General features: G+C 38.0%; 1 protein-coding gene across 5 annotated transcripts in view; it reads right to left on the bottom strand.

The window, feature by feature from the left end:
- Positions 1-25749, bottom strand: part of EDA30 (O-fucosyltransferase family protein) — a 57979-nt gene that overhangs the window by 2377 nt on the left and 29853 nt on the right. For all 5 annotated transcript variants that reach the window (XM_010248840.3, XM_010248837.3, XM_010248838.3 and 2 more), the window contains exons 7-10: positions 17590-17702; positions 8231-8321; positions 7050-7178; positions 5988-6541 (exon numbers count right to left, since the gene is read on the bottom strand). In XM_010248840.3, coding sequence (XP_010247142.1) covers positions 5988-6541; positions 7050-7178; positions 8231-8321; positions 17590-17702 — 887 coding nt within the window. The remainder of the gene's footprint in view (positions 1-5987; positions 6542-7049; positions 7179-8230; positions 8322-17589; positions 17703-25749) is intronic.

The following is a 25749-nucleotide window of genomic DNA, read 5'->3' as shown; positions in this document are numbered from 1 at the left end:
CTGCCAAAGCATTTGCCGATCTATTAACCCACTGAAAGCTAACTGACATGGTTCTCGTAAGCCATTTGACTTTTTTGATGATGTCCCTATATCCCCAAACAACAGTTTCTGGGTTCGACATCCATCCCACTATCACCTTAGAGTCTCCTTCAACTATCAAATTAGTCACTCCAAGTTGGTTGGAAATCTGTAGTCCTTGTACCACTAATAATATCTCAGCCCTTGTAGAGTCTCAATAACCCATTGGACCTGAGAATAAGGATAGAATGTTGCCATCCTTATTCCTCAAGATCCCTCCTATACCCGAAGGTCCTGGATTGCCTTGACTGCTCCCATCAAAGTTCAACTTTACAACTCCTTCTAGAGGGGGTAACCAACTTGCTTGTGTTCTATTTTTCTTGGATGATGTGGAGGCCACTGCTGCCCAACTCCTTCGAAGGTCATCACTAGGGTAATCCGCAAAGAGATCAGTAGTTTTTAGCCAAAGGATTTCCCTTCTCAATATACAATCCCTTTATTTCAGCAATGCTTCTCTCCTCCTGGAAAATTCTGGCATTTCTTTCCTCCCAAATGGTCCATAAGAGGGCTGCCCTAATACATTTCCACATTACTTTCCCTCTCTTTGTTGGCCAACCAAAAAAAGACGGATCAAAAAGCAGATTTACTTCAGGAGGCAGGTTCCACCTGTACCCAAACAACATAAAAACCCAATTCCAAATATTTACTGTAAGAGAGCAAGAAATCAGTAGGTGATTACAGTCCTCATTCTGCACTTTACATAAAATGCACCAATTGGGGGACAAGCATGAATAAGGTCTCTTTTTTTGTACATTGTCCACAGTATTAATTTTACCATAATACACTTCCCAACAAAAACCAACAATTTTAGGTGGAATTGGCCTTGACCAGACTTCTTTAACTGGGAACAACAAAGGGGAAGGAGTAGAGTAAAGGGACTTAAAGAAGGAAAAACAAGAGAAGGAGCCACTCGAGGTGAAAGACCAAATTCTTCTATCTGGTTTAGAAGGGTCCAAACAAACAGAATCAAGTAAAAGTAAGAGCTTAGAGGTAGAAACCGATTCCTAATCCCTCAACCCTCTACGGAACCCAAAATCCCAATTTAGAGACAATGGGAGAATGGGGGGAGAAAGAAACCTTGAAACAGGCTCCTTTTTATAGAGGAAAATAGAAAAAAGGGAGGGATAGAGGTCTTTTAATGGTTGCTTGCCCACCCAAACATCTTCCCAAAAAAGCATAGAATTACCATTGCAGACATCATACCTTACGAACTTAAGAAATTTTGGGAGGATGCCAAAAATCGCCTTCCAAGGTGTAATGAGTGTGACCCGTTGAGATACCCCGGCATCCCAACCAAATTCAGAACAACCATGGATACTAGCCACCACCTCATGCCACAATCTCTCTCTTTCCAGAGGCCACCTCCATAACCACCTGCCCAAAAGAGCTTCATTCTTATTTACTAGGTTCCCTAACCCTAAGCCCCCTTCTTCCTTGCTTCGACTCACTACCTCCCATCTAATCAAATGATCCTTTTTCTTTGCACCTGGATCCCACAAAAAATCCCTCATCAACTTTTCTATCTTCTTGGCTTCCCTAACAAGTATCAAAAAAACAGACAAAAAGTAAATGGGTAAGTTTGCGAATGTAGCCCTAATCAAAGTTATTCTACACCCTAGAGAGATATAGTTCTTTTTCCAGGTCACTAGCCGTTTTTCAAACTTCTCTACCACCAGGATCCGAAACCAACTTTCCTTTGGATTTGCACCTAGGGGAAGTCCTAGATAGGTCAAGGGCCAAGCAGAAATAGGACATTCTACTCCAACTCCCTTCCCTCTACATTTAGCCCCACACAGCTCTTCTCAAGATTTATTTTTAGGTTTGAGACATTCTCAAAGAGGGTTATTAGATTTCTCAGATTCCTTGCCCTCAACAAATCACATCCCTCACAAAAGATTATGATATCATCTGCAAACTGAAGATGGGTAACCGAAACTTGATTTCTTCCTAAATCTCCATCCTCTTATTAAACCACCCCTGTCTGCTATTGACAAAAGTCTACTAAAAAAATCAACAACCAATGTGAAAAGGAAAGGGGACAATGGATCACCTTGTCTCAAGCGCCTACATGTAGGGAAAAAATCCTTTACTACATTTACTAAAACTGAGTAATGGCAAGACGTCAGACAACCACCTATCCACTTGCACCATTTATCCCCAAAACCACACTTTCTGAGCACCTCTAGTAGAAAACCACACTTTCTTCTTCCTCTTTTATTTTTCTTATTTCTGAATACTTCAACTTGGTAACAGAGCATCGAGAGATCAAGGAGAACATCATCCACTAGTTGTGACTCAGAGACGAACCTGCTGACATCAGCACACCGCTGGTTCACATCAGTAGCCCGTACAGTTGGCGTGTCCATTTGTGGTTTCGATGCCTGTTGATGTGCGTCGTTTTTAGAGGAATTTTGATATAGCTTTCATGGAGGATTGAAGCCGCTTTACATTTTTCTTGGATTTTTCAGATGAAAATTGGCAAAAAAATCCAAATCTGGAGTTTAAGGCTTGCATGCTCACATGGTAGGTTGGTTGCTATTAAATCCACTTGCGTTTGATTCATGGTAAATTTTTGAGACTACAAGTAGTCTTAGATTTTTTGGAGTCCTACAACACCTTCTTTTCCCTTGTTTTATTGTTGTAGCACATATTTAACCTTCAGGGAAAGGTGTTTGGGTGTTCAGCTAGTGTTGGGATACTACGGTGTTGGTGAGAAAAGTGTTTTTAGAGGGGTTGTGATCAATGGACTCACACAAAGATGTGCAAGTACCTACCTATGTCCTCCTGGGAAGTAACGACAATGCTAGAGGGCAGATAACTATTGTAAAACTTGATGGAACGAGTTTTCTTGAATGGTCTCAATCAGCTAAGCTTACAATCGGAGGAAGAGGTAAGCTCAGGTTTATTACCAGTAAGGAAGCTAAGTTGAAGCATGAAGATCCAAATTATTCCAAATGGAGTAGGATAATCCACCTCTACTTTCAAGTTTCAACAATGAACTAGCAAAAATACCAAAGTAGCCATCAGAAGCTATCAAGTTGTTTCCATGAACTTGAGAAAAATAAAAAAGGGAAAAGGAGACAAAAAAGAAAAAATAGACTAGCAGGAGAAAGACCGAGCACAACAACTCAATAGCATGGCTGAGGAACTAAAGGTATGCATCTCCAATTCATGGCAACATTCAAGTAGAACTTGTAAGAGACTCTTTTAGGCCTAGTTAGTTTTTCATTTGGTCATTTACTTGGGTATGTGCATTTATCCATGTTCTTTTGTTTCCTAGATACTTTAGACAATGACCGTTTTACTGAAAAAAGAATATGGGATTGTTGGTCAACAGGAACCACTTTCTCATCGACCAACTCCCCCCCCCCCCCCCTCATTTACCCGAAAAATGAATAGGACCTTAGAGAGATGGATAAGGACTAAGAGAGAATGAACAAAGCAACAAAAGCATAGTGTTTGCATAAGAGAAAATGACTCATGACTATGGATGTGAGACTTCTTAGGGGTATTTTTGGAAAAAAATTATGAGACCATGCCCTTTTACATTTTTCACTCACTTTAGAGGCCAAATGACGAATCTTAGATTTACAACGGTGATGGATAACCAGTATAGAGGGTGTTTTATTAAAACACAAACTAGAGGTTAGGTTTTAGTAAATAGGTTAATCTATAAGGGGTTATAAGTAAATGACCCTAAAGATAATATTACAGTAAACAAGATAACTTGAGTAGATGACTGAAATGCTCATTAAAGAATTAAATAAATGGCAAGTCAACAAACAAAGCAAAACACAACTTTCCAGGAAGGGGGATGGTAGTATGCATCTTTCTTTCTTTCTTACCATCTTGAGAAAATACTAGTTAGGCCTTGTATATCCAAGGTATTCTGGCCATCAACGTAAGTTAAACAGAAGGTCCATGTTTTTTTTTTTTTTTTGATCAATAACAAGAAACTTTATTAAAGATATGAAACTATGTGAAGCTTAGGTACAAAGGGGAGGTAAAAAGACTTAACTCCCCATCAAAGAGTACAAGGAAAAAAATAAAAAATTAGCCCAAAAAATTGAATCCCTATTCACCCCTTGCTTTGCTAACCCATCAGCAAAGGAATTAGCAGTCCTCTTCACCCAATTGTAATGAACCACCATATCCCTACTCAGCCATTTAAATTTATCCTTCTCATTGTTATAACTCCATAAGCCGCTGTCTCCCCCTTTTAGCCACCTAATCACCACCTCCAAGTCACCTTCAAGGAACAAACATCTAATGTTCAGCTCCCTTGCTCTTTGGATGCCTTTTAGGGCTGCGAGGATCTCAGCCCTAAGAGAGTCTCCTTCTCCAATTGGGCCTGAAAACATAGCAATAATAGCCCCCACCTCATTCCTGAATACTCCCCCAATCCTAGAAGGTCCTGGGTTCCTTAAACAGCTGCCATCAAAATTCAGTTTTATGAACCCAGAAGGAGGGGACCACAAAGGACTACAGCCCCTCTTACAGAGGGCAGAGGAAGCTATCTCCTTCCAATTTCTCACCAAATCAGCCACAGAATAATCTGAGAACAGTTCCATAGTTTTCAACCAATGTGCCACCCTTAACAGAATTAGATCTAATAAGTTTCCGATGGTTCTTTCCTTATCTGAAAATATTCGTGAGTTTCTTTCTTCCCATAGAGTCCAACACACTGCAGCCCTGATGCTTCTCCACATAATCTTCCCTCTCTTCTTCGGCCATCTGAAAAAGGAGGGAGAGAACAAGCTTTGGTCACTCCCAGGGGGTATCCAAACGCACCCAAAAAGGGAAAATTCCCACTCCCAAACTGATTTAGCAACCGAACAAGTAACCATAAGGTGGTAACCAGTTTCCCCATCAGCTTTATAGAGAGTACATCTATTAGGAGGTAAACAAGAGTTGGGTCTCTTCTTCTGAAGTAGGTCATTTGTGTTAATTCTTTCCAGAAGGTCCATGTTCCATAATGTAAAAGACAGAAAGAACAGAAATTAACATACATCAATTGGCCAAATTCAGTCCAACCAAAATTAGAGGTTCAAGAAAAAAGAGAGCTATTCTCTTTATACTGGATAATAAATACTGCCCAATTAAAAATCCAGGTCAGATAACCAAACAATTTTCTGTTACTAGTGTTATCAAAACATCAACTTATCATCAATTAGTTGACCAACTAGTCAACTACAAAGTTATTTTAAAGCTTTGTTCATCTATCTTTATCTCTAGTCAACCACAAAGGAAAGAATGAGCAGTCAAGCTTGAATTCTTTCTTTGCAAAAAAAAAAAAAAAGGCTGTAATTCTCTATCCTAGCTTATCCAGCATACAGCCTGACTATATGTTTGCAAAACAAAGTTTGTAAGCTAAATACTTTCTTTTATTGTATATTCACCTTGGTTTTGCTTGCTGTTATGCAAAGATTATATGGGGTTACTTTTTCTCAGTGCTTAAAATTGATGCGGAATCCAAGATAAACAGGAAATTTTTTTCCTGCTGGCCAGCTTTAAATGGAAATAGAAAAGCAAAGACGATTTGGAGCTGTGAAGACAAGCATAGAGGCCATGACTGGCTTGCTTCAATCATTAGCAATAGGATTCTGGAATTGGTCCTGATTCTCCCAAAATTTGCAGGGGATGGAAAGGAATCTTTTGGCTCTGGGTTTTAGAGTGTAACTATTGAGTTTTTTTTTATTTGGGGGGGGGGGGGGGGGAGAGTGCTTTGAAATTGTAATTTTGTTTTTGTTGCCTCTTCTGTTTTTTTTGGTGATTTCTCATCACTCATAGTTTATCCTTTGTACTCATTTCTATGAATAAATTTTCTTCTTATTTACTACAAGAAAACATTTCCATCTTTCCAGTAGAACAACTAACCAATTCAAAATCTATATTTATGCTCATCTTACCTGTCTGGCCGATATGTTCTTGCAGATGCCATCTCATACAGTCGATGGCCCATGACAAGGCTTGAAAAATCCGGCCATCTGCTACCGCCATTGTTAAAACCTGGAAAGAATGCATCTGCTTCTACTGAAACAATATAATCAAGAGCATCCCAGAGTAACCTGTGTGCTTTCATTCTCAGATCCATGAGTGAAGGGTCAGGTTCAGTGTCTGTCTCAGCAACCCAGCCATACCAACCTTCCTTCTCATGCCGATAAATAGGTCTATCTGGAGGTGGAGGAAGAGGACGAGGTCGAGGACCTGCCTTCTTCCATTCTTTTTTAAGTTGCTCTTCATTTTTGGCTGGAGGAAACTGAAATGTATCTGAAGGAAGAGGGCCCTCCGGGCCAAATAAGTTGGACAACTCTTGTTTGCTGCACAAGGATGTGCGGTCAACCAAGTTAGCATACATGGCACGTAGAGGGATCAGAACCCGTTGCCCCCCAAATGTTTCAGAACCAGCAAGGTATATTATGGTATTAGGCGGATAGCCCATTGCTCGAAGGAGAAGACCAACCTGCAACAATCCCAATAACAACATCTAAGCCAGAGGATCTCCATAACCATCGAATAGAAATACAAGGGAGAAAAAAACCTGCTTTCAGTATAATTAAATGAGTTCTCTTACTCCAACAACCACATTCTTTTGAAGAGGAAAATAAGAAGAAAAAGGATAAGGGGACCTAGCATAAGACATGTCCTATACACAAGGACATATCCTTGCATGTTTGACCAATAAGTAAATACCATTCTTTTAAGGGAAAAAAGAAAATAAAAACAAGGTTCTAATTTTTCTATATTCTAAAATACAGACTTCCACCTCAGTTTCTAAAAGTTTCCATTTTACAATTTTGGCAAGATCTTAAACAGAACATACGGTAACCTGACTTGAATGGAACTATTAAAACCTTGGGGATATTCGAAATATAATCCACAAAAACATGTTCAATCAAAGAGAAATGGATCAGCAATTTGACAATTAACATTACCAATAACAGAAAATAAAACTATTATCCTTAGTGTACCTCTTCTGGCATGAGAGGGCATGAACCATTTATTTTTCGCAGGTGGGAATCAATGTTCAATTCTTCATTAACTATTCCTTGTTTGATCATCTGTGTTCTTCGGTACTGTATAAGCTCACTGTGCACATCCTAGACAAGCATATATTACAAAGAGTCATGGAAAATAGTAAAAGAAATAAAGAAAAAGAAGATTTAGTGTCAATTTTCAAAAAAAAAAAAAGAAGATTTAGTGTCAATTGCACATCCTTTTCAAGTAAAACTGCACCACAAAAATACCCACCAACTAGTAAACAAAAGCTGCTAACTTACAGCTTTCCATCTCATATACCTTTTAATTAATCAATACATGACCAAAGAAAGAAAAAGAGAAGAAAAACCCAGAGAAAGAAAGAATTATAGAAAAATGTACAGTAAATTAATTACCTATAGATAAAAGTGGTAGTTGCACCCTTCAGTCACCTTTTCTGACTATTTTCATTTCATTTGCAACCCTAATAATTTTAAAGTATTTCCTTTCCTATCCTTCACCATTCTCCTCCCTGTTCTATCAAAAAACACCTACTTTTATTTCACTCTTGACATGTTCAATCCAGCACTCAAAGGCATGGTATATTTAGTGCACATGCCCATAACTAGAATTAGAAAAGGGTGTGATGGGATATTCATATAGGCTAAAGGCATCCCTATTACAAAATCCAGTAGGAGTTAGAGCTGAGAAACTGTAGGGACCAAATCTTGTTGTTTCATCACATATGACCTAATAGTACAAATATGTTTACTTGCAACCTTGAAATAAAATATTCCAATCAAGTTGCACTTCTGCAATGGGTTCAAAGCCACCCCACAGACCTTGTGTCTATGCCATCATGTTCATCAAGGAATAGTAATATAGAAAAATGGGACTTTAGCCCCTTTGTGAAACTCTCCCTACTTTATTCATTCCATTTACAACACTTAAAATTTTTAGGTTTTTATTATCTGCTCTTCTATCCTTCTCCCTTCCTCTGTCTGTTCTTTCAAAGCATACCTACCTTGTTCACTCTTCATGTGTCCAACCCAGATTTCAGAGACAGCAAACCACAGACATGCTCAGAGAAAACACTTGAAAAAGATGCAACAAAATATCAAGAGCTTCAAGCAGTAACAATATCATAAAAAGGACAAAAAGCCTTAAAAATAACCTGAAAAAGCTCTGCACAGCCATGATATGCTAAGGCTTCTCTTGTTAAGCCGGGATGAAAAGCTAAGTAAGGTTGTCCCCAAGCTCGTAACCTGAAGAAAATAGCAAAAGCTGCTATTGATTAGTAGAAGACTAGCTGCAGCTAGAAATAAATATATGTATACTAAGCTGCAATTGATTAAAGCTACCATTCTCTACAGGCCAAGAAACATGGGACCAAGATAACATGCTGCATTTTCTTGCTAATATATTTGGTATGCACAGAATGAGAAATGTTCTAAACAACATAATATTTCTGTTGAGTGATTCAAATCATATTCAGATTTTATTTGAGAATGTGATGTTACTAATGGTAGCCCCCTCCCTTCTGCTACAAACGCAGATTCTTTAACCTGGCATTATATGTTAAACCTTCTGTTTCTCGGATTCTATTCTCGGATGGGGGGGAGGGGGGGTATTCTTTCTTCTAATCAATTTTCTTATAGCTGTATCTGGTTATCGACTAATCTGGATGTTAATGTTGTTTTAGGTGGACAACAGAATTCTGCACATTCTTCTGCTTCCATTTAGGAAGCTGAACTTTTTGCAATCTAGCAAGGCCTGATAGAAGCTAAGAAGTTTCACTGAAAAGATGTTGTTGTCTGCTCAGATTCCTTAACCATTATCCAGGCCTTAACCATTATCCAAGAACCTCCCATTTTCTAATGTTGTTCATTCATTCATTCCAATAAAATATCTTCTCAGGAGCGGAGTAGAACCTCCTTATTTCTCTTTACACTAGTGGCTGATGAGTGATGAGTTCAGTCAACTAATCACTAGAGCTGATAAGAGAGGACTCATCAGAGGTGTGAGAGTGGCATTTCTCACTTATAGTTTGCAGATGATATATCATCATTTTCTTTGAAGGCATTAGTATAGAGGTGGTTCACAATCTTAGTTTGCTAATAAGCTATTTTGAAGGTTTTTCAATCTTTGGATCAATATGGGAAAAGGCTGCTTGGTTGGAATAAACTTGCATTAGAGCAGGTTGAAGATTATTCTAGGATTTTGGGATGCCCTATATCAGCTTGACCTCAGGACCAAAAACATGCCAAAATAAAGATTCTTATCCAGTCTGCCCCTACAAACTCCAAATAGATGGAACCAATATTGGGTAAGGGTCTTTTTTTTCATTAGAAACTACCAAGGCCTTGCATTGAAGTATAGCTCCTTTGTGTTCAATCCAAGAAACACTAATTCTCAAGGTATACACTCAATTTTTTCATATCTTTTCTGTTTAAGACAAGTTTGGTCTTCCAAAAGAATTTAGAATGAAGTTGATCAGTTGGAATGTGAGTGGATTAAGGAGTGCCACCAAGAGGAGATTAATAAGGGATACTCTTAGGAAGGAGAAGCTGGATTTGATTTTGATTCAAGAAACAAATTTTTATAGGTTGATCGGAGATGGATCAAAAGCAGTTGAGGAATCAGGGGCTCGAGTTGGTCATTTGCACCTTCTTGGGGTGCATCTGGAGGAATCCTTACCATTTGGAAAAATGGGTTGGAATGTTTGGAAGAATTGGTGGGACAATTTTCTATTTCAATAAAATTTAGCAGATCCAATGATAGCAAGGAGTAGGCTTTGACAAATGCTTATGGGCCAAATTCCTATAGAGACAGGGATCTTTTTTCGGAAGAGTTGGGGGCAGTTAGAGATGTGTGGGAGGAGGGGCCTTGGTGTTTAGGAGGTGATTTTAATGTGATAAGGTTCACTTCAAAGAATAACTATAAGCATGAAGAATTTCAATGCTATTGTGGATATCTTTAAATTAAAGGAGCTACCACTATTACAAGTAGAGTATACCTAGTCAAACTTTCAGGAGCCCTCGACTTGATCTAAACTGGATAGGTTCCTTCTTTTAGTAGATTGGGAAGAGATGTTGGAAAGTCTAGTCTCTCAAGCCTTGTCTAGGGTAACTTCTGATCACTGTCCTATTAGCCTAACTCAAGAGCTGTCCTACGGTCATCCTTTGCCTTTCAGATTCACTAACATGTGGTTGGAAGATCCCACATTTGTGGAAATACCTAAGAGTTGGTGGAAAGAAGCTAGGGGTAGTGGTACAAGAAAGGGTTAAGTTTCTCTAGGTCCTTAAAAAAGTTGAAAGAGAAAATTAAGGCCAAGAACAAAGAGTAGTTTGGGAGGATGGAGGAAACAAAGAAGAGAATCTCCTCAAGGATTGCGGAGTTGGATAGTAAGAAAGCTACGGGAGAGATTAGTGGGGAGGAAAGGGATAAAAGATGGAAGCAAAAATTGAACTGGAAAAATTGATAAGAAAAGAGGAAATTTCTTGGAGACAAAAGTCTAGATGTAAATGGCTTGTGGAGGGAGATGGAAACGCAAAATATTTCCATTCTCTAGCTAGTGCCAAGAGGAGAAAGAATCAAATACCTAGCATTGAAGTGGATAGTCAGGAGGTAACGAGGAGGAAATAGTTAAAATTTCAGTGGACCATTTCAAAGGCTTCATTGCCACCTCAGGGGCGAGGAGATCAATTTTCTCAGAAATGGCTTGGGACTAAGTGCCCGAAGACATTGTTGCAAATCTGGAAAATATGTTTACACTTGAGGAGCTCTAAGAGGCAGTGTTTTCGATGGAAAGATCCAAAGCCCCGAGGCTGGATGGATTTTCCATGAATTTTTATCATGAATGTTGAGAGATCATAAAAGATAATCTAATGGAAGTTTTCAATGCACTTTTTCAAGGGGAAATTTCTCAAGGTGCAAACTCAACTTTCATAGCAGAAGCCTTTACAAGTATGGTTCGTAATATTGATATCAATAAACATTTTGCCATGTAGAGTTGGAGAAATTTCAGAGATATTTTTCTAATTCCACTAAGATATTTGGAAAATCTAAAAGGTCAAGAAAGTTTTCTAGAAACATTAAATTAGTCAATAAACCTTCAAGACATCACTTTTTTTTATCAATAACAGGAAGCATTTCATTAAAATAAGAGGTTAAAATACAAAGAAGGGGAGATAAATAGCTTAATTCCCCAAGGGATCAGAAAAAAAAACATTCAAAAGAAAGAGAAGAACAGTAACAAATGAGCCCAGAAAATAGAATCCCCATGCACCCCTTGCCTAGCTAGTCCATCAGCGAGGGGTGTCCTTTGTCAATGTCCTTTGTCAACCACTTAATCTTTCTCTTCTCATTGTTGTAGTTCTAGAGCCCAATCTTATTTTCCTTTAACCAACCCTCTACTATCTCAGAATCTCCTTCTATGACCAGCTTATTGGTATTTAGGTCCCTAACTCTTTTTATCCCTTCCACAGCTGCCATTACCTCAGCCCTAAGGGAGTCTCCCACTCCAATTGGACCAGAAAACATGGCTATTATATTCCCTTGTTCATTCCTTAGAACTTCCCCAATGCCAAAAGGCCTTGGATTTCCCAAACTGCTATCGTTGAAATTCAGCTTAATGAAGCCATGGGGGGAGGATTCCATAATGGACTTAAAGTCAACTTAGTTGGGACTGACTTCGCAATTTCCTTCCAGTTTCTTAGCAAACCATCCACTGAGAAGTCTGCAAACTCCAATGATTTCAGCCAATGTATTACCCTTATGTGGATCACTTCCATCACACTTTCTAGGCTTCTCTCCTTGTCTGAAAAATATTATTGAGTTTCTTTCCTCCCAAATAAACCAGCTTATAGTGGCCCTAACACATCTCCACAAAATCCTTCCTCTTTTCATTGGCCAGCTGAAGGAAGAAGAGGTAAATAAGCTTTGCACATTCAGAGGGGGATTCCATCAGCACCCAAACAACCATTCCCAAATACATTTTGCAAATTGGCAGGAAATTAATAAGTGGTAACCAGATTCACCATCAGCCTTACAAAGAACACATCAATGAGGAGATAAACATCTATTAGGTCTCTTTCTTTGAAACAAATCACCTATGTTGATTCTTTCCAGAAAAGCTTCCCAACAAAATCTCCGAACCTTAGAAGGGATAGGCTGACACCAGACTTCTTTAACAGGGAAGGACAAACCAGAAAGGTCAATTGGTTGAGTAACGGCCTTAAAGAATGAGGCACAAGTGAAAATTTAAAGCTCCAAAAAACCATAACAAAGACTTATATAAAGCAAATAGGAAAAACTTAAGCAATTGTCTCCCTTTTGGTCTTAGCCATCTTCTCTTCTTTATATATGCCAATTTTTTGCAATTTTAACTTTTGTCTCTATTGTTACTATATGTTTTGATTATATTGAGAATACTCTTTTGTAGTTATATCCATTTTCTTTTTCTTTTGAATTATAGTGACTTAGTAAGTGAATATTATCAAAGTAGTAAGCCAATTATCCAATCACTAATTCCTTGTTGGTTCTTTTAGGAAAATATTTTTAAAAAATATGATAATTTTAATGAAATATTGAAAAATTTTAAGTAATATTTTAAAATTTTAAAAGTTTTAAGTAATATTTTAAATTTTAAACTTTAAAAATACAATCTATCGATGAAATCTGAAATATCGTTAATATATTGGAGATATTTGGAAAAAAGATTTTCAGAAGATTTTGCATCACAACTTGGCAAATGGGGATATATCGGGGATATTTTACCAAATACCATTGATATTGCAAACCATGTTTACAAGGTAATTGAAAAGGTCTGGGTTAGAAGATTTAAAAAGATATTGCCTTTGGTAATCTCAATGTTCCAAGGAGCTTTCATTGAAGGGAGATAGATCATCGATCAAATAGTGGTAGCAAATGAATGTGCACAAAGAAGAGAATGAGAAGGGGAAAAGGTTTAGTTTGCAAACCAGATTTAGAGAAGGCCTATGATCTAGTGAATTGGTCTTTCCTCCTTGAAATCTTAGAAAGGGTCGAGTTAGGTGACAAGTGGAGAATGTGGATTAAGGGGTGTTTAAGTTTAGTGCACTATTCAATTTAGCTAAATGAAATGGATAGGGACTTTTTTCCAACTAAACAATGGTTGAGATAGGGAGATCCTTTATCCCCTTTCCTCTTCACTTTAGTAGCAGATGTCTTAAGCAAGATGATTGTCAAGGCTGATCAGTATAAGGTATTTAGAGGCTGGAGGGTAGGCAAGAATGAGGTGACAGTCTACCACTTGCAGTTTGCAGATGATATAATCTTGCTATGTGAAGGAGGTAATCAAAATGACTTGATGAATTTAAAGGAACTCATAACTACTTTTGAGTCAGTACCCAATATGGGGGTGAACTTGGGAAAGAGTTGTGTAGTATGGGTTTATATGCAGGAGGAAGAACTGAGTGCTGGTAGAGATTCTAGAGTGTGAGGTAAGGAATTGGCCTTTGGATTAACTTGGGCTCCCATTAAAGGGAAACCTGCGATTAGAGGATTCTTGGAAACTAGTAGTAGAGAGATGCACTAAAAGGCTAGCACTTTGGGAAAAGCATTAACATTTCAGTGGGAGGAAGGATAACTTTGATTAAGGCAACTTTAGCTAACCTACCCATCTATCATCTTTCCACCTTTAGGATTCCAGCTAGAGTTATGGGTCAGCTAGAGAAAATTATGAGGGATTTCCTTTGGGAACCAAGGGATGAGAAGAGGGACCATTTGGTGAAGTGGGAGCAAGTAAGTGTTTTAAAAGCGCAAGGCGAGGTACGTGCCTTTTTGAGGCAAGGCGCAAAATTAAAAAAAAAAGCTAAAAAATCAAAAATAAATGCAAAAAGTTCAAAAATTATAAAACATAATATCAATAAAAATATAAACTTAAGTTTTAAGATAAATGTTTTAAAAAACCTATTATCTAAAATTAAAATACATAAATATAATATGTAAAGCATATTCAAATGAGAATTTAAAAATGAAATCAAACATATAAAACATTTTCAAGCATATAAAACCCACAATCTCTTTTTTTTTCTCAATTGCATCAAGTAGCTAATGTGACATATTACATTCCTAATTCTACGAGCCACCTTTGTGCCACGCCCCTCGAGGCAAGCCCAAACAAGGCCATGTTAGGGTCTTAAATTCTTAGTTTTCATACAAATAATAATAATTTTATAGTTTTATTTGCTTTTAAGAAGATATTTTATTAGGATGAATGAATGGAAAACATTACCAAATAGGGGATTCTTGAAGCTCCAGTGGCCTTGTTTGGGCTGGCCTTGAGGGGTGTGGCACGGGGGTCCGGGGGCGGAGCCCCCAGCCCAGCGGCCAGACTCAAAAAAATGGAAAAAGCGGCAAATTTTCAAAAGGCGCACGCCTGGGCTAAGGCGCAAGGCGCACCAGGCGTGTGCCTTTTGAATGGGCTGCGCCTAGGCCCTGGGCGAGGCGCCTACCCTAAAATGCCCCTCGCCTGTGCGCCTAGGCGCACCTGAGGCGTGCCTTTTAAATCACTGTTAGCAAACCTAAGGAGCAAGGAGGACTTGGAATAGGGAAACTAATTTGTAGGAATACTACACTCTTAGTGAAATGATTATGGAGATTTTCTTTGGAGAGTGACAGGCTTTGGCATGAGGTAATTGCAAGCATTCACAGGACACTGAATAATAGATGGGATGCAAAAGTAGTTTCTTACTCAACAGCACTATCTCCTTGGAAATCAATATAGAAGACCCAGGTTTCATTAATTTCATTAGATATGATGTGGGATGTGGGACCCTAGTACTGTTCTGCGAAGACCTCTGGCTGGCTGAAACCCCTTTTCAATTTGCTTTTCCAAGCCTTTTCTCATTGTCTAACTATAAACAGCAGCCTATATCAAGACCTGTTACCTTCTCTCCTTCAAGGGTAAATTGGGATTTTGGTTTTAGAAGGGGACTGAAGGATAATGAGTGTGAAGCACTTATTCAACTATTGAACAAATTTCAATTAACCCTTCTGGATCAGTCAATGGAGGACACTAAAATGTGGTCTGGCACACCTAATGAGGTTTCACTTGTGCTTCCTTCCATAATACTTTTGCAACCCAACAATGTGGGTGAGAATTTCCCTGTGAAAAAGATTTGGAGCAAGCCTATCCCACCTAAAATCCAGGCTTTGTGTTGGGAAGTCTTTCTTGGAAAGGTAAACACTAGTGATATGCTTTAAAAAGAAGGTCAAACAAATGTATATCACCTTACATGTGCTTCCTTTGCCTTGCAAGTGGTGAATCCTTATCTCATTTATTGCTTTCTTGCCCCTTTGTACTTTGTATTTAGGGCCTCTATTGTTCTCTTCTTGGTTGCAGGTGGACTTCACTGTAGGATGTAGTATGCCTTTTCAGCCCAAGTTTCCTAAGGCATCCAAGAAAGAGAGAAAGAATTATATGGAAAACAATTCAGGCTCCAGTAGTGTGGACTGTTTGGGAGGAAAGGAATGGGAGGATATTTAATGAAAAAAGTAGATTGAAAGAGGAATTGTTTCAACCCATATAAATCAGAACAGCATATTGGACAAAGACACTTGATCTATTTAAAGAATTCTTAGTGAATGATATCCTAAGGGCATAAACTAAAGTGGCAGCTTCTTCTAAAGAAAAGGAAAAGGTATTTATGGAATGATTATCCCCAACGGCTAATAAAATAAAGCTAAATTTTGATGGGAGCTCCATGGGAAGCATGGGAATGGTAGGTACTGGAAGAGTATTTACAGATTGTACAGGAAAAGTTTTGGTTATGCTTTCAGGACCTTTGGGGTTGGGAGATTCACTAAAGGTTGAACTAATGGCACTACTACAAGGTTTAAGAATTGCTAAGCAATCAAGATTTCAGCACTTTGAGGTAGAGGGAGATTCAAAGATGATCATTTCTTGCACCAGGAGTAAGCAACTTGTGCCATGGATCTATAAACATGAGTTTAGAGAAATAGAGAGCATCACACAGGAGCTGAACATAACTTTCAAATGGGTTAGAAGGACAGAATGGGATGGCCAACACTTTAGCAAATTAAGGGGTATATAGGCAACAGTTCTTCTGGGCACTATTGTAATTTTGTAACTTTGTTGGGATTGGAATGAGTCCCTATGGGTGATCAAAGAAAGGGAATTCAGACATCTAAACATCATTGTAATATCCAGTTTCTTATTTTAATATAATTTTCAATCTTCTTGCTGATCAAAAAAAAAAAAAAGAAAGAATTCAGACATCTAAACATAATTTGCATAACACAGAGAAATTTGAAAAAAAGGTTTTCTAACCAGGTCAAGTAGGGAGCTTTCTAAACAAAATATGCAAAATGCATATAAAAATATTGAAAAAGGTTATCTAATCACGTAGGGAGCTTCCCAGCACAACGCAACTCTGTCTCTGCCATGTAGAGAGATCCCATGGCTGATCCAGACTGCCCATCAGGTAGGGAAACCACCAGATTAGCCATGTGGTTTGTTCCAAAGTCTGTATCAAGCCTATATCCAACCTTTTATTGAAGCTTTGGCCAGTCACATTGTTGCCATCAGTGTCTTTTTATTTTTAATTTGAACACTATCAGCAAAGGAAGCTTTGTTGCGAACATCTTGCATGTTCTCTTGGGCAAAATTTTTCTATAAATAAAGGACTGGAAAAGGAACATGAGAATCCTTTTGAGCCTAAAAATAAATTGCCATGTGGAAGATTTCTGGGTCATTTAGGGGAAGTTCAGTAAACAAATCAACTAGGAAACCTATTCCTTATATACATGATACCATGATTAAAAGAAAAACATTCAAAAGGGTGAGATAAGTTTTCCTATGAGGGGCAGGAAAATTATAATACTTCAGGCAGTAATCCCTAATACGCATACCAACATGGAAACAGATATAGGAAACAGGGATTTGACTCCCCATTTCAAACCAAAAAAAAATCCTAGACAAGGATATAGGAATCCCACATAATATGAACACAATGGTTTTATATCTAGTTTTTCAAGCTAAACATCATTTCTCAAAACTTATGTCTTGCCAAGTTTAATTAAATCTCTAACATAAACAGATTCCTTCATACCATGATTTTCTAAAATATACCATTTTGCATATTTTAAGTTAATGCTCTAGAGTATATATAGAATTGTTCATGCATAATCTGGTTTCTTATTGGCTGCATATCATGTCCAATACAAGTACATGACACATACAGGTATCTGAGTATCATAGCTTTCAGGATATTTTGTAATTGGAGAAAAGTTAGATGTGGGTGCACTGAAAAAGGGCCATTTTGGGCCCTCCGTTTATTGAATGCCACGTCATCTAACTGCTTAGTATATTGAAGGGATCAAAACTTCTTTTACAGGTTGTCTTTCTCTCTTTTATTAATTTATCAAAAAAACATTAAAGATTATGATAAAGAGAAATTAACAAATACAAGGTTAGCCTTGGTAAGTTCATCAGGATGTTCAGGATATCATTCTAAATGAAATACTTACCTCTGAACCATCCGATGCCCTAGTGCCTGAATTTCTGGGCGAAAATGCAGTGCATGGAAGGCCACCCTGCACCTAAGTCTTTGATAATCGGACATGGAAGGAGGTAGGATAGACTGAAAAGAAGATATGCATATTAGAGGGAATATTGCACTTTAATCATTATTTGATGACTAGACATACTAACAAACACTAAGAATACAAATAACCATTTAATCATAAATGAGAATGATGATGATAATAAAGGGTAACCATAACAGGATTCATTTACTTCCAATATCAGCCAGCAGGTCATCAATAAATATCATATAGTAGAAAAAAACAGGTTTCTTACGAGTTTCATTTTATGACATAAAGCAAATAAAGTCAAAATCAATTCAAAACCAAAAGACCATGAAAATAGAATGATGTATCTATAGGAGACACATTGTTTTACTCAATGTAACACATCTTCATGGTTGCAATTTCAATACTGATCGACATTTTGCCATGTAGAGTTGGGAAAATTTCGGGGATATTTCACTGATTTTGCTAAGACATTTGGAAAATCTAAAAAATCAACGGAATTTTCTAAAAACATTGAATTAGCTAATAAGCATTCAAGAAATCAATAGAAGTATAATTACACATTTAGGGCTCAACAAACCATAGCAAAAAACTATACAAATCAAATAAGAGAAGATTTCCGTCATTTATTTGCCATTTTGACTTTTTTTTTCTTTTTTGTTGTTATATGTTTTGATTAGATTGAGAATCCTTTGTTGTAGTTGTGCGCCTTTTCTTTTTCATTTGAATTATAGTGACTTAGAAAGAAAATCATATTAAAACAATAAGCTAATTGTCCAATAACAAATTACATTTTTGTTCTCTTAGGAAAAGATTTTAAAAAATTATGATGATTTTAACGAAATTTTAGAAAGTTCTCAATGATATTCCAAAATACTAAACCTGAAATGTATAGTCTATCAAGGAAATTTGAAATATAGCTAACATATGGGCAACCCTAGAAAAATGAGGTGATTTCAGGAAAATTTCACCAAATTTCATTTATTTTACAAACCATACTCGTCACAAGAATGTGTACTCACATTATCAATCAGTTCCAATCAGTTGTTAGAGAACCGGACCAGACCAGCTGGTCCAACCAGAAAATTGTGAACTGATCCACTGGCAGGTTCAATCAGGCTCCAAACCTGTGCTGAAAAAAACCTGGCCATAACCAGCCAACCAGTCGTTACAACTAAGGAACCAGTGAGCCAGTCCCAGTTTCATAAAACCAGGGAACCAAAGGCACCCTGCCCCAATTTTTGCCAAAAAATGCCTTTCCTGGCCTTGAATCTTAATTTTTAGTATAAAAAATTAAAATTAAAATAAAAAATACATATATTATATGCAGAATACAATTATACATGTATATATGTATATTATATAATTATATATAGGATGACAAGTCAACCGGTTGACTAGTTCGACCCAGCCTGTTGAACCGGTGACCTGTGATCCAGAAGAAAAATGGTTTTACCTTTGGGTTGGTTCTCTTAACAGTAGCTACAATGTACTCAAGACTTTTACAACATAGAAACACACTGCACCTATTAGAGATAATGCTTTTCTTTACAAGCCTTTTGTGCAATGACAATATTCAGGATGGCTTTTGGAATTTACACTATTTTTAACTTTCACATTTTGTATATCATTATCAAGTGACTCAATTATAACTTTCTCTTGCTAGGAATTATTTTTTATTCGCACCATGTATCAACAGGAGAAAGTGCCCACATTTTCAATCAGTTCCGATGTTCTCAAGATTTCAACATAGAAACACATTTCATCCTCCGTTTTTGATAAATAAAACACATTGCACCTATTAAAAATATGACTTTGTTTATAGCCTTTATTGTACAATGACAATATTCAGAACTGAAGTCACTTAAAGGAACCTAGGAGTAGCTTCAATAGGTGATAAAATGAGAGAAAGTAGAATAAAATGGTTTAGTAAGATGTAGTGGTCTATTGTAAGTTGAAGGGACTAGAAAGGCTAGGAGCAGACGACAAGGGACATGAGTTGAAGTAGTAAGAAATGACTTAGCACTCGTTATTTAACAATGGATATGGAACTGAACAGAAAAGAATGGTGAAACAGGATTCATGTAGCTAACCCCACATAGCTGGGATAAGGCTTAGATGATGATGATGATGATGTGTATTGTTACCAAGAGACTCAATCAACTATAAAAATTTCTCCAAGGATGCAAGAGGGCTGAGCCACTGGTCCCTTAAATTCTCAGGCTAGCATCAATTTCTTCTTTCCAGTTTGAATTTTCACTATTCTAGAAATCATATAAATGTACTTATTGACAATGTACCTAAATTTCTTTACTATGTTTAACTATGCTGTATAGAATTTTTATCTGAATATTTTACCAATGCCTTGTCTGTCCACTCCTAATCAGACATTTTCATCTCAATCAATTTTCTGTAGAATAGGTAAATTGTGAAGCCATCAGGTATTGTAGACTGAATTCTGAAATGTTGCTCTTAATGATCAGTATAAGTCTACAGTAAATCCACCTATGTTTCTCTAACAACCCGAAGGTAAGAAGATCAGCAAATGAGATGGCTGAGTCTCTTGCAAAACAAGGGGTTAACAGGGATTCTTTATTTTAGGCTGCTTTGTAATTGCTTATAGTTTCTTTCTCTAGTTGGACGTAATCTCTTCTTAAAGTCTTAATAGTGAGGCTGCATCTCATGCCTCTCTGAGATGCTTGTAACAGTCCTAATTTTTGATTAATGAATTATCAAAAAGTAAAACATAATACCAATTAGCTCAACAGCTTTCACACATTAGTGCTCAAACTACTGCTTGTTGCATCTTACCAAGTCAGAAAAAGAAGCATGCACTAGCAGACCCAGCTTTATAGACAACAAGCAATAGCTGGGAACAAATTTTATAGCCTCTTCTTTTTTATAAATTGGAAGAAAATTAGTTACTCCCCAGTGGTTTTGAAGTCCCAGATAACTGATGAAGAAAATAACTCCACATTTTAGGAAAATAAATATGTTAGGACAATAAAAGATCTAGAATGTCATATTATATAATTTCAATCAAGGAAGATGACTAATCAACAATGATTGATTCTACTGATCAGGAAAAAAAATAATTAAAAAAAAAAAACATGAAAGAAGGAAAAAAAAGAAAGAACAGAACGATGATGTATGCACTCACAGTTATAATATTAAGACCCAAATTAAATCACTTGTAACCTATAATCTATGAAAATAGATATGGATGTCAAGCTTCAGCGTGGACATGAAGTGTAAGATAAAGCAATTCCTAGAACATCAAATTATGTTACTAGCTCTGTGATATGCACAAGATGGTAGATTCTAATAAGCTATTAACATTATGTCTGTGTATAATGTATATATAGATATATTCATGTTACTACCTCTATCATATGAAAAATATACTAGGCTTTCTTAACAATCTAATGTAAAGTTAAATCATTGCTATGAACATCACAAGACTAATGTTTTCCACTTTTCCTCTCATGAGCCAAGTTTGCTGCTAGATTTTTCCTTCCTACTTTTACCGGTTTTCTAGCCTATGATACCTAGGTACCTGTACATGCCAAGCATACTGGTATCAGTCACAACACTTACCTGATATGACATCATATATTGCATTGACACCTCTAGAATATACTTTATATACAACAATTAAAATATTTAAAATGCTATGTTTTTTATTGATGAATTATTTAAAATGCTATGTTGTAACATATAATGCTATAAAAAATCTGTATATATTAGAAGTTTAATTAAATTTGACAAGATATTAGTATTGGGAAGTGATACTTAGCTTTATATGTATTTCCTCTCTAAAATTAATGAAAATGGAAATTCTTTGTTAAGGATGTTCAGACATCCAAGGATTGAGCAATGGAAGAGTTTCAGAAGATAAAGCATTGGAGAACCGAGGTTGCCATTGAAGCGAAAGTGTTGCTGTTTGAACAAGGGAGGTTGGCAGGTAAGAATATCTTGAAGATTAGAGGAGGAAGATCTATGATCGTTTTGGCAGAGGAGACAATACTATTGCTTAAAGGCTTCGTAGATGGTGTGATTTTCTCCCTAAAGAAAGATGGGTGGAAGAACACTATGATAGTCGATGGGAAAAAATACAAAGCAGAAATAAAAAGGAACTTGAAAGGATGGTATATTACTATTTTGGAATCTTTCGATGCAAATAGAAAACAGAGCGTCTGTGTGACGGAGGGAAAAAAGCAAATAGGGTGGAAGACTTTAACCAAGAAGTTACAGCTTTTCTTGATTGAGTCCGACAAGGCATGCCCTGTCGTTATCAATGGAGGACTTGGAGGGAGTAAAGGGCAGAAAGAGTCTGAGGGGAGAACGGAAACAAGGAGCGAGGAGATGGAGGGGGTCGGATTATCACAGTGCCAGTTGCAGAAACCTGACCCTATGCCATTACACTGGCAAAAATCAGTTCGAAAACTGTTGGTGCCAGTAGATAGGGGGGATTGGGAAAATCGATTGGTGGTAACAGTGAAGGAAGAAAAACCAGATTGGAGAAGAATTTGTGACTTAGTTGTGGAGAAACTAGGAGTGGAAGATTCTGCAACAATTATCCCATTCGAAAATAGAAAAGCTATCTTAGAAATTGGAAACAGAAAGGTGGGGTTCACAACCGTAGCTTCAGGCAAGTGATTAATCCAAATACAAAACTGGACCCCTCTGTGCAATGAAAAAATCGTCCCAGGAGGAAGCTTTTTTATTAAACTTGTGGGACTTCCGTTTCACCTCTGGAACGAAAAGTCCATCGAGCAAATAGTTTAAGCGTTGGGAGGAGCGATGGTGGATTGCAATCTGTCAGTCTTATCTCCTGCAAAAATCAAAATCGCAGGACTGAAGCCTGATGAAGTGCCTTGATCGATCAACATCCTCTCAGATGGGATGTGGAACAGAGCTTGAGTACTTTCAGAAGTCGAAGTGTCCTGGTGGGAGGAGGGAGCCAAGCTTGAAGACGATGATGTGGATGTTTGGAGTACATGTCCTCTCTAAGACATCTCAACAGCCAAAATTAAAAAATCAAAAAGCATTTAAACCTGATTTGGAAATTAATTCAAATCGGTTTAAACTAAAGGAAGTCAAAAGGGGGAAAGCCACTTATGTTGACATGGCGAAGATTATGGGAAGCAGCTGTCTAAGGTCCGAGCTGGCCCAGGTTACAAGTGCCTTATTGTTAGACCGACCCAATACATTGGTTAGGCTGAGCCAGGAAAAAACCGAATCACATGATAACTTAATTTCTCACATGGGTCGAGTTATGGGGAAGAAGCCTATAGACAGTTCCAAGGATCTATCATCGTCTTCCTCAGGGCACTGCGATCAAGTTCCACCACGGATTGTAGCTTCAGGTTCGCAGAAGGAGCCCTTACATTGGATTTCTCAAAAGGAGATCCCTGGTGTCAGTGCGACCTCTTCGTCCAGTGAGGACAAAGACCTAGGTATGAAAGGCACCATGCAGACGAAAGAGAGGAGGAAGATGAAGGTTGCGTGAACTGCGTAGAAGATGTGGAAGAGGGTGAGGATGAATCAGATGATGATTGTAGTCTGGAGAGTTCAGGGGAAGCAGAAGTTCAGAACCAAGAAGTTGAGGCATCGTTACTTCAGTTGCTGTTTCATGAAGCTGATGACAGAGGAAGGAATGTATCAGTTCCGGCTTCAGATGTTAGACCAGTTCCAGAAGAAGAGAATATGCACTCCATGATGGCAGGGGAGGCTAATCAAAATCTAGACACAGAAACACCTCTACCAAATATTCCACAACAGGTTTTTAGTAAGGAATCAATTCAGGCTGAGGCAAGAAGAGAATGTACCAGTTCGGGATAAACAAGTCGTGGGAAGGGATCAAGGTGTTGACAAGTGGCCGGGTTTATTATCAACTAGGACTCAAAATAGGGGGATAGTTGAACACCTCTCTTCTAAAGCTGGAAGGCTGCTAGTCTGTTCCCATCAGATACCAGTTCCTCCTCAAAATCACAACTCAGGTAACCCTATCAATTCGGTTTTTAGTACTGATGTTTGCTCTGTGTCCTTGGTGCCAGATTCCTTTCAGACACAAAGCCGAGAGCCTATGAGAAACATAGTGTGGAGTGCTCAAGGAGAAGGGTAGTGAAGGGAACTAAAAGAGGTGAAGACTTAGAAGAACAAGAAGAGAGAGATAAAAGAATCTGGGAGATCATTATGAGTTTTTTGGACGACTTTGAAAGGGAGGTTTTAAAAGAGGCAGAAACAAACAGGGATAAAGAAAAAGTACCGACCCCAACCAAGAATGGTTCCGAAGGGGAAAAAAGAAGGAATATGAAGGATTTGGTGGCGGATTTTGTGGGGAAACTAGGTTGTAAACTCAAGGACCCCAACGGTTTGAAAGTCTTCTTACAGAAACAGAAGGAGAAAAGTAAGGTTCGGAAGCGAAAGCTAACGGAAGTGGAGAGACTGAGGAGAGATGTTGAGGGGGACAAAACTCTAGGGGGAAGAGGGGAAAGAAGAAAAGGGCATAAGTAGAAAGGTCTAGAAGGGGTCTCTCCTAAGCAAGGTTTAGGAAGTGCGAGAAAAAGCGCAACAGTGAGAGAGGTCATTAGGAAGCTGAACCCAGATATAGCGCTTATTCAAAAGTTGAAAAGAAAAGACCTTGATAGAAGATGGGCTAGAAGCATATGGAAGGCTAGGGGTATTAGTTGGGAAGCTGCTCCATCATGGGGATCGTCAGGAGGAATAGGTACCATGTGGAAGAATGAGGTGTTAGAGGGGACTGAGGAGCTCATTGGAAATTTTGCAGTCTCTGTAAAGTTTAAACAAGTTGAGGATGGGTCTGAATGGGTGCTCATGAATGTATATGGGACTAACGATTATAGGGAAAGGAGAAAATTATGGGAAGAATTGGGGGATATTAGAGGGCTGTGGGAGGGACCATGGTGTACTGGAGGAGATTTTAATGTAATTCGGTTCATGAATGAAATTAACAATTCTAGACAAAGGGTGACAACTAGTATAAGGAGCTTTAATAGTTTGGTGGACACCCTCCAGCTCAAAGAGATCCCTTTAATGCATAGTAAGTTCACTTGGTCCAACCTCCAAGCTAACCCAGTTTGTTCCAAATTGGACAGATTTTTGTTTTCTTTAGATTGGGAAGAACATTGGGGTGGATTGATGTCGAGAGCATTCCCAAGGGTAACATCAGACCAATGGCCAATAGTGATCAGTGATGAGACACTAAGGAGTGCAGGCCCTACTCAGTTCCGGTTTGAAAAAATGTGGCTAACACACCCGGATTTTGTTCAAAAGATTAAGGGTTGGTGGAGGGAGAGTAACCCCAGAGTGGAGTAGAAAGGAATGAGGTTCCATAGGAAGCTTCAATACTTGAAAGAGAGACTTAAGGAATGGAATATGGTTGAGTTTGGGAGGATAGAGGAGAGGAAGAATATTATTGTGGACCAAATTGAGGAGATTGGTCGAAAAGAAGAAGATGGGAGTATAGAGAAAAGAGATAGGGAACTAAGATGGAATTTAAGAAAGCAGTTGGAGGATATCTTGATCAAAGAGGAGATTAGCTGGAAGCAAAAATCAAGGTGTAAGCAGATCAAGGAGGGCGATAGGAACACAAAATATTTTCACGCCCTAGCAAATGGGAAAAGAAGAAAAAATTTCATTTCCAAGCTAGAGGTGGAGGGTGCCACCTTAGTTCATCAAAATGAAATAGTAGAGGCTTTTGCAAATCATTTTAGGTCAATTTTTAAGAAGCCTCTAAATCCGAGTGTGGATTGAAGATGTTGAATGGCCTACATTGAATTTTGAGGTGAGACATTGGTTAGAAAGAAAATTTGAGTTGGAAGAAATCCAAGAGGTAGTTTTCTCTATGGACCGCACAAAAGCTCCAGGTCCAGATGGGTTCACATTGGCCTTCTACCAGGATTGTTGGGATATACTAAAGGAGGACACCATGGGAGTATTTGAGGAATTCTATAGAAGGGGTGTAATTAATCCTGGCTTGAACTCCACCTTTGTGGCCTTAATTCTCAAGAAGAGTGAAGCCATTCAGCCAAGAGATTTTAGGCCGATCAGTTTGGTGAATAGTCTTTATAA

The sequence above is a fragment of the Nelumbo nucifera genome, chromosome 2, assembly GCF_055504915.1.
Source record: "Nelumbo nucifera cultivar China Antique chromosome 2, China Antique-T2T, whole genome shotgun sequence".
NCBI lineage: Eukaryota > Viridiplantae > Streptophyta > Magnoliopsida > Proteales > Nelumbonaceae > Nelumbo > Nelumbo nucifera.
The sequence above is the reverse complement of the archived record's forward strand: the minus strand, read 5'-3'. Positions and strand labels throughout refer to the sequence as shown.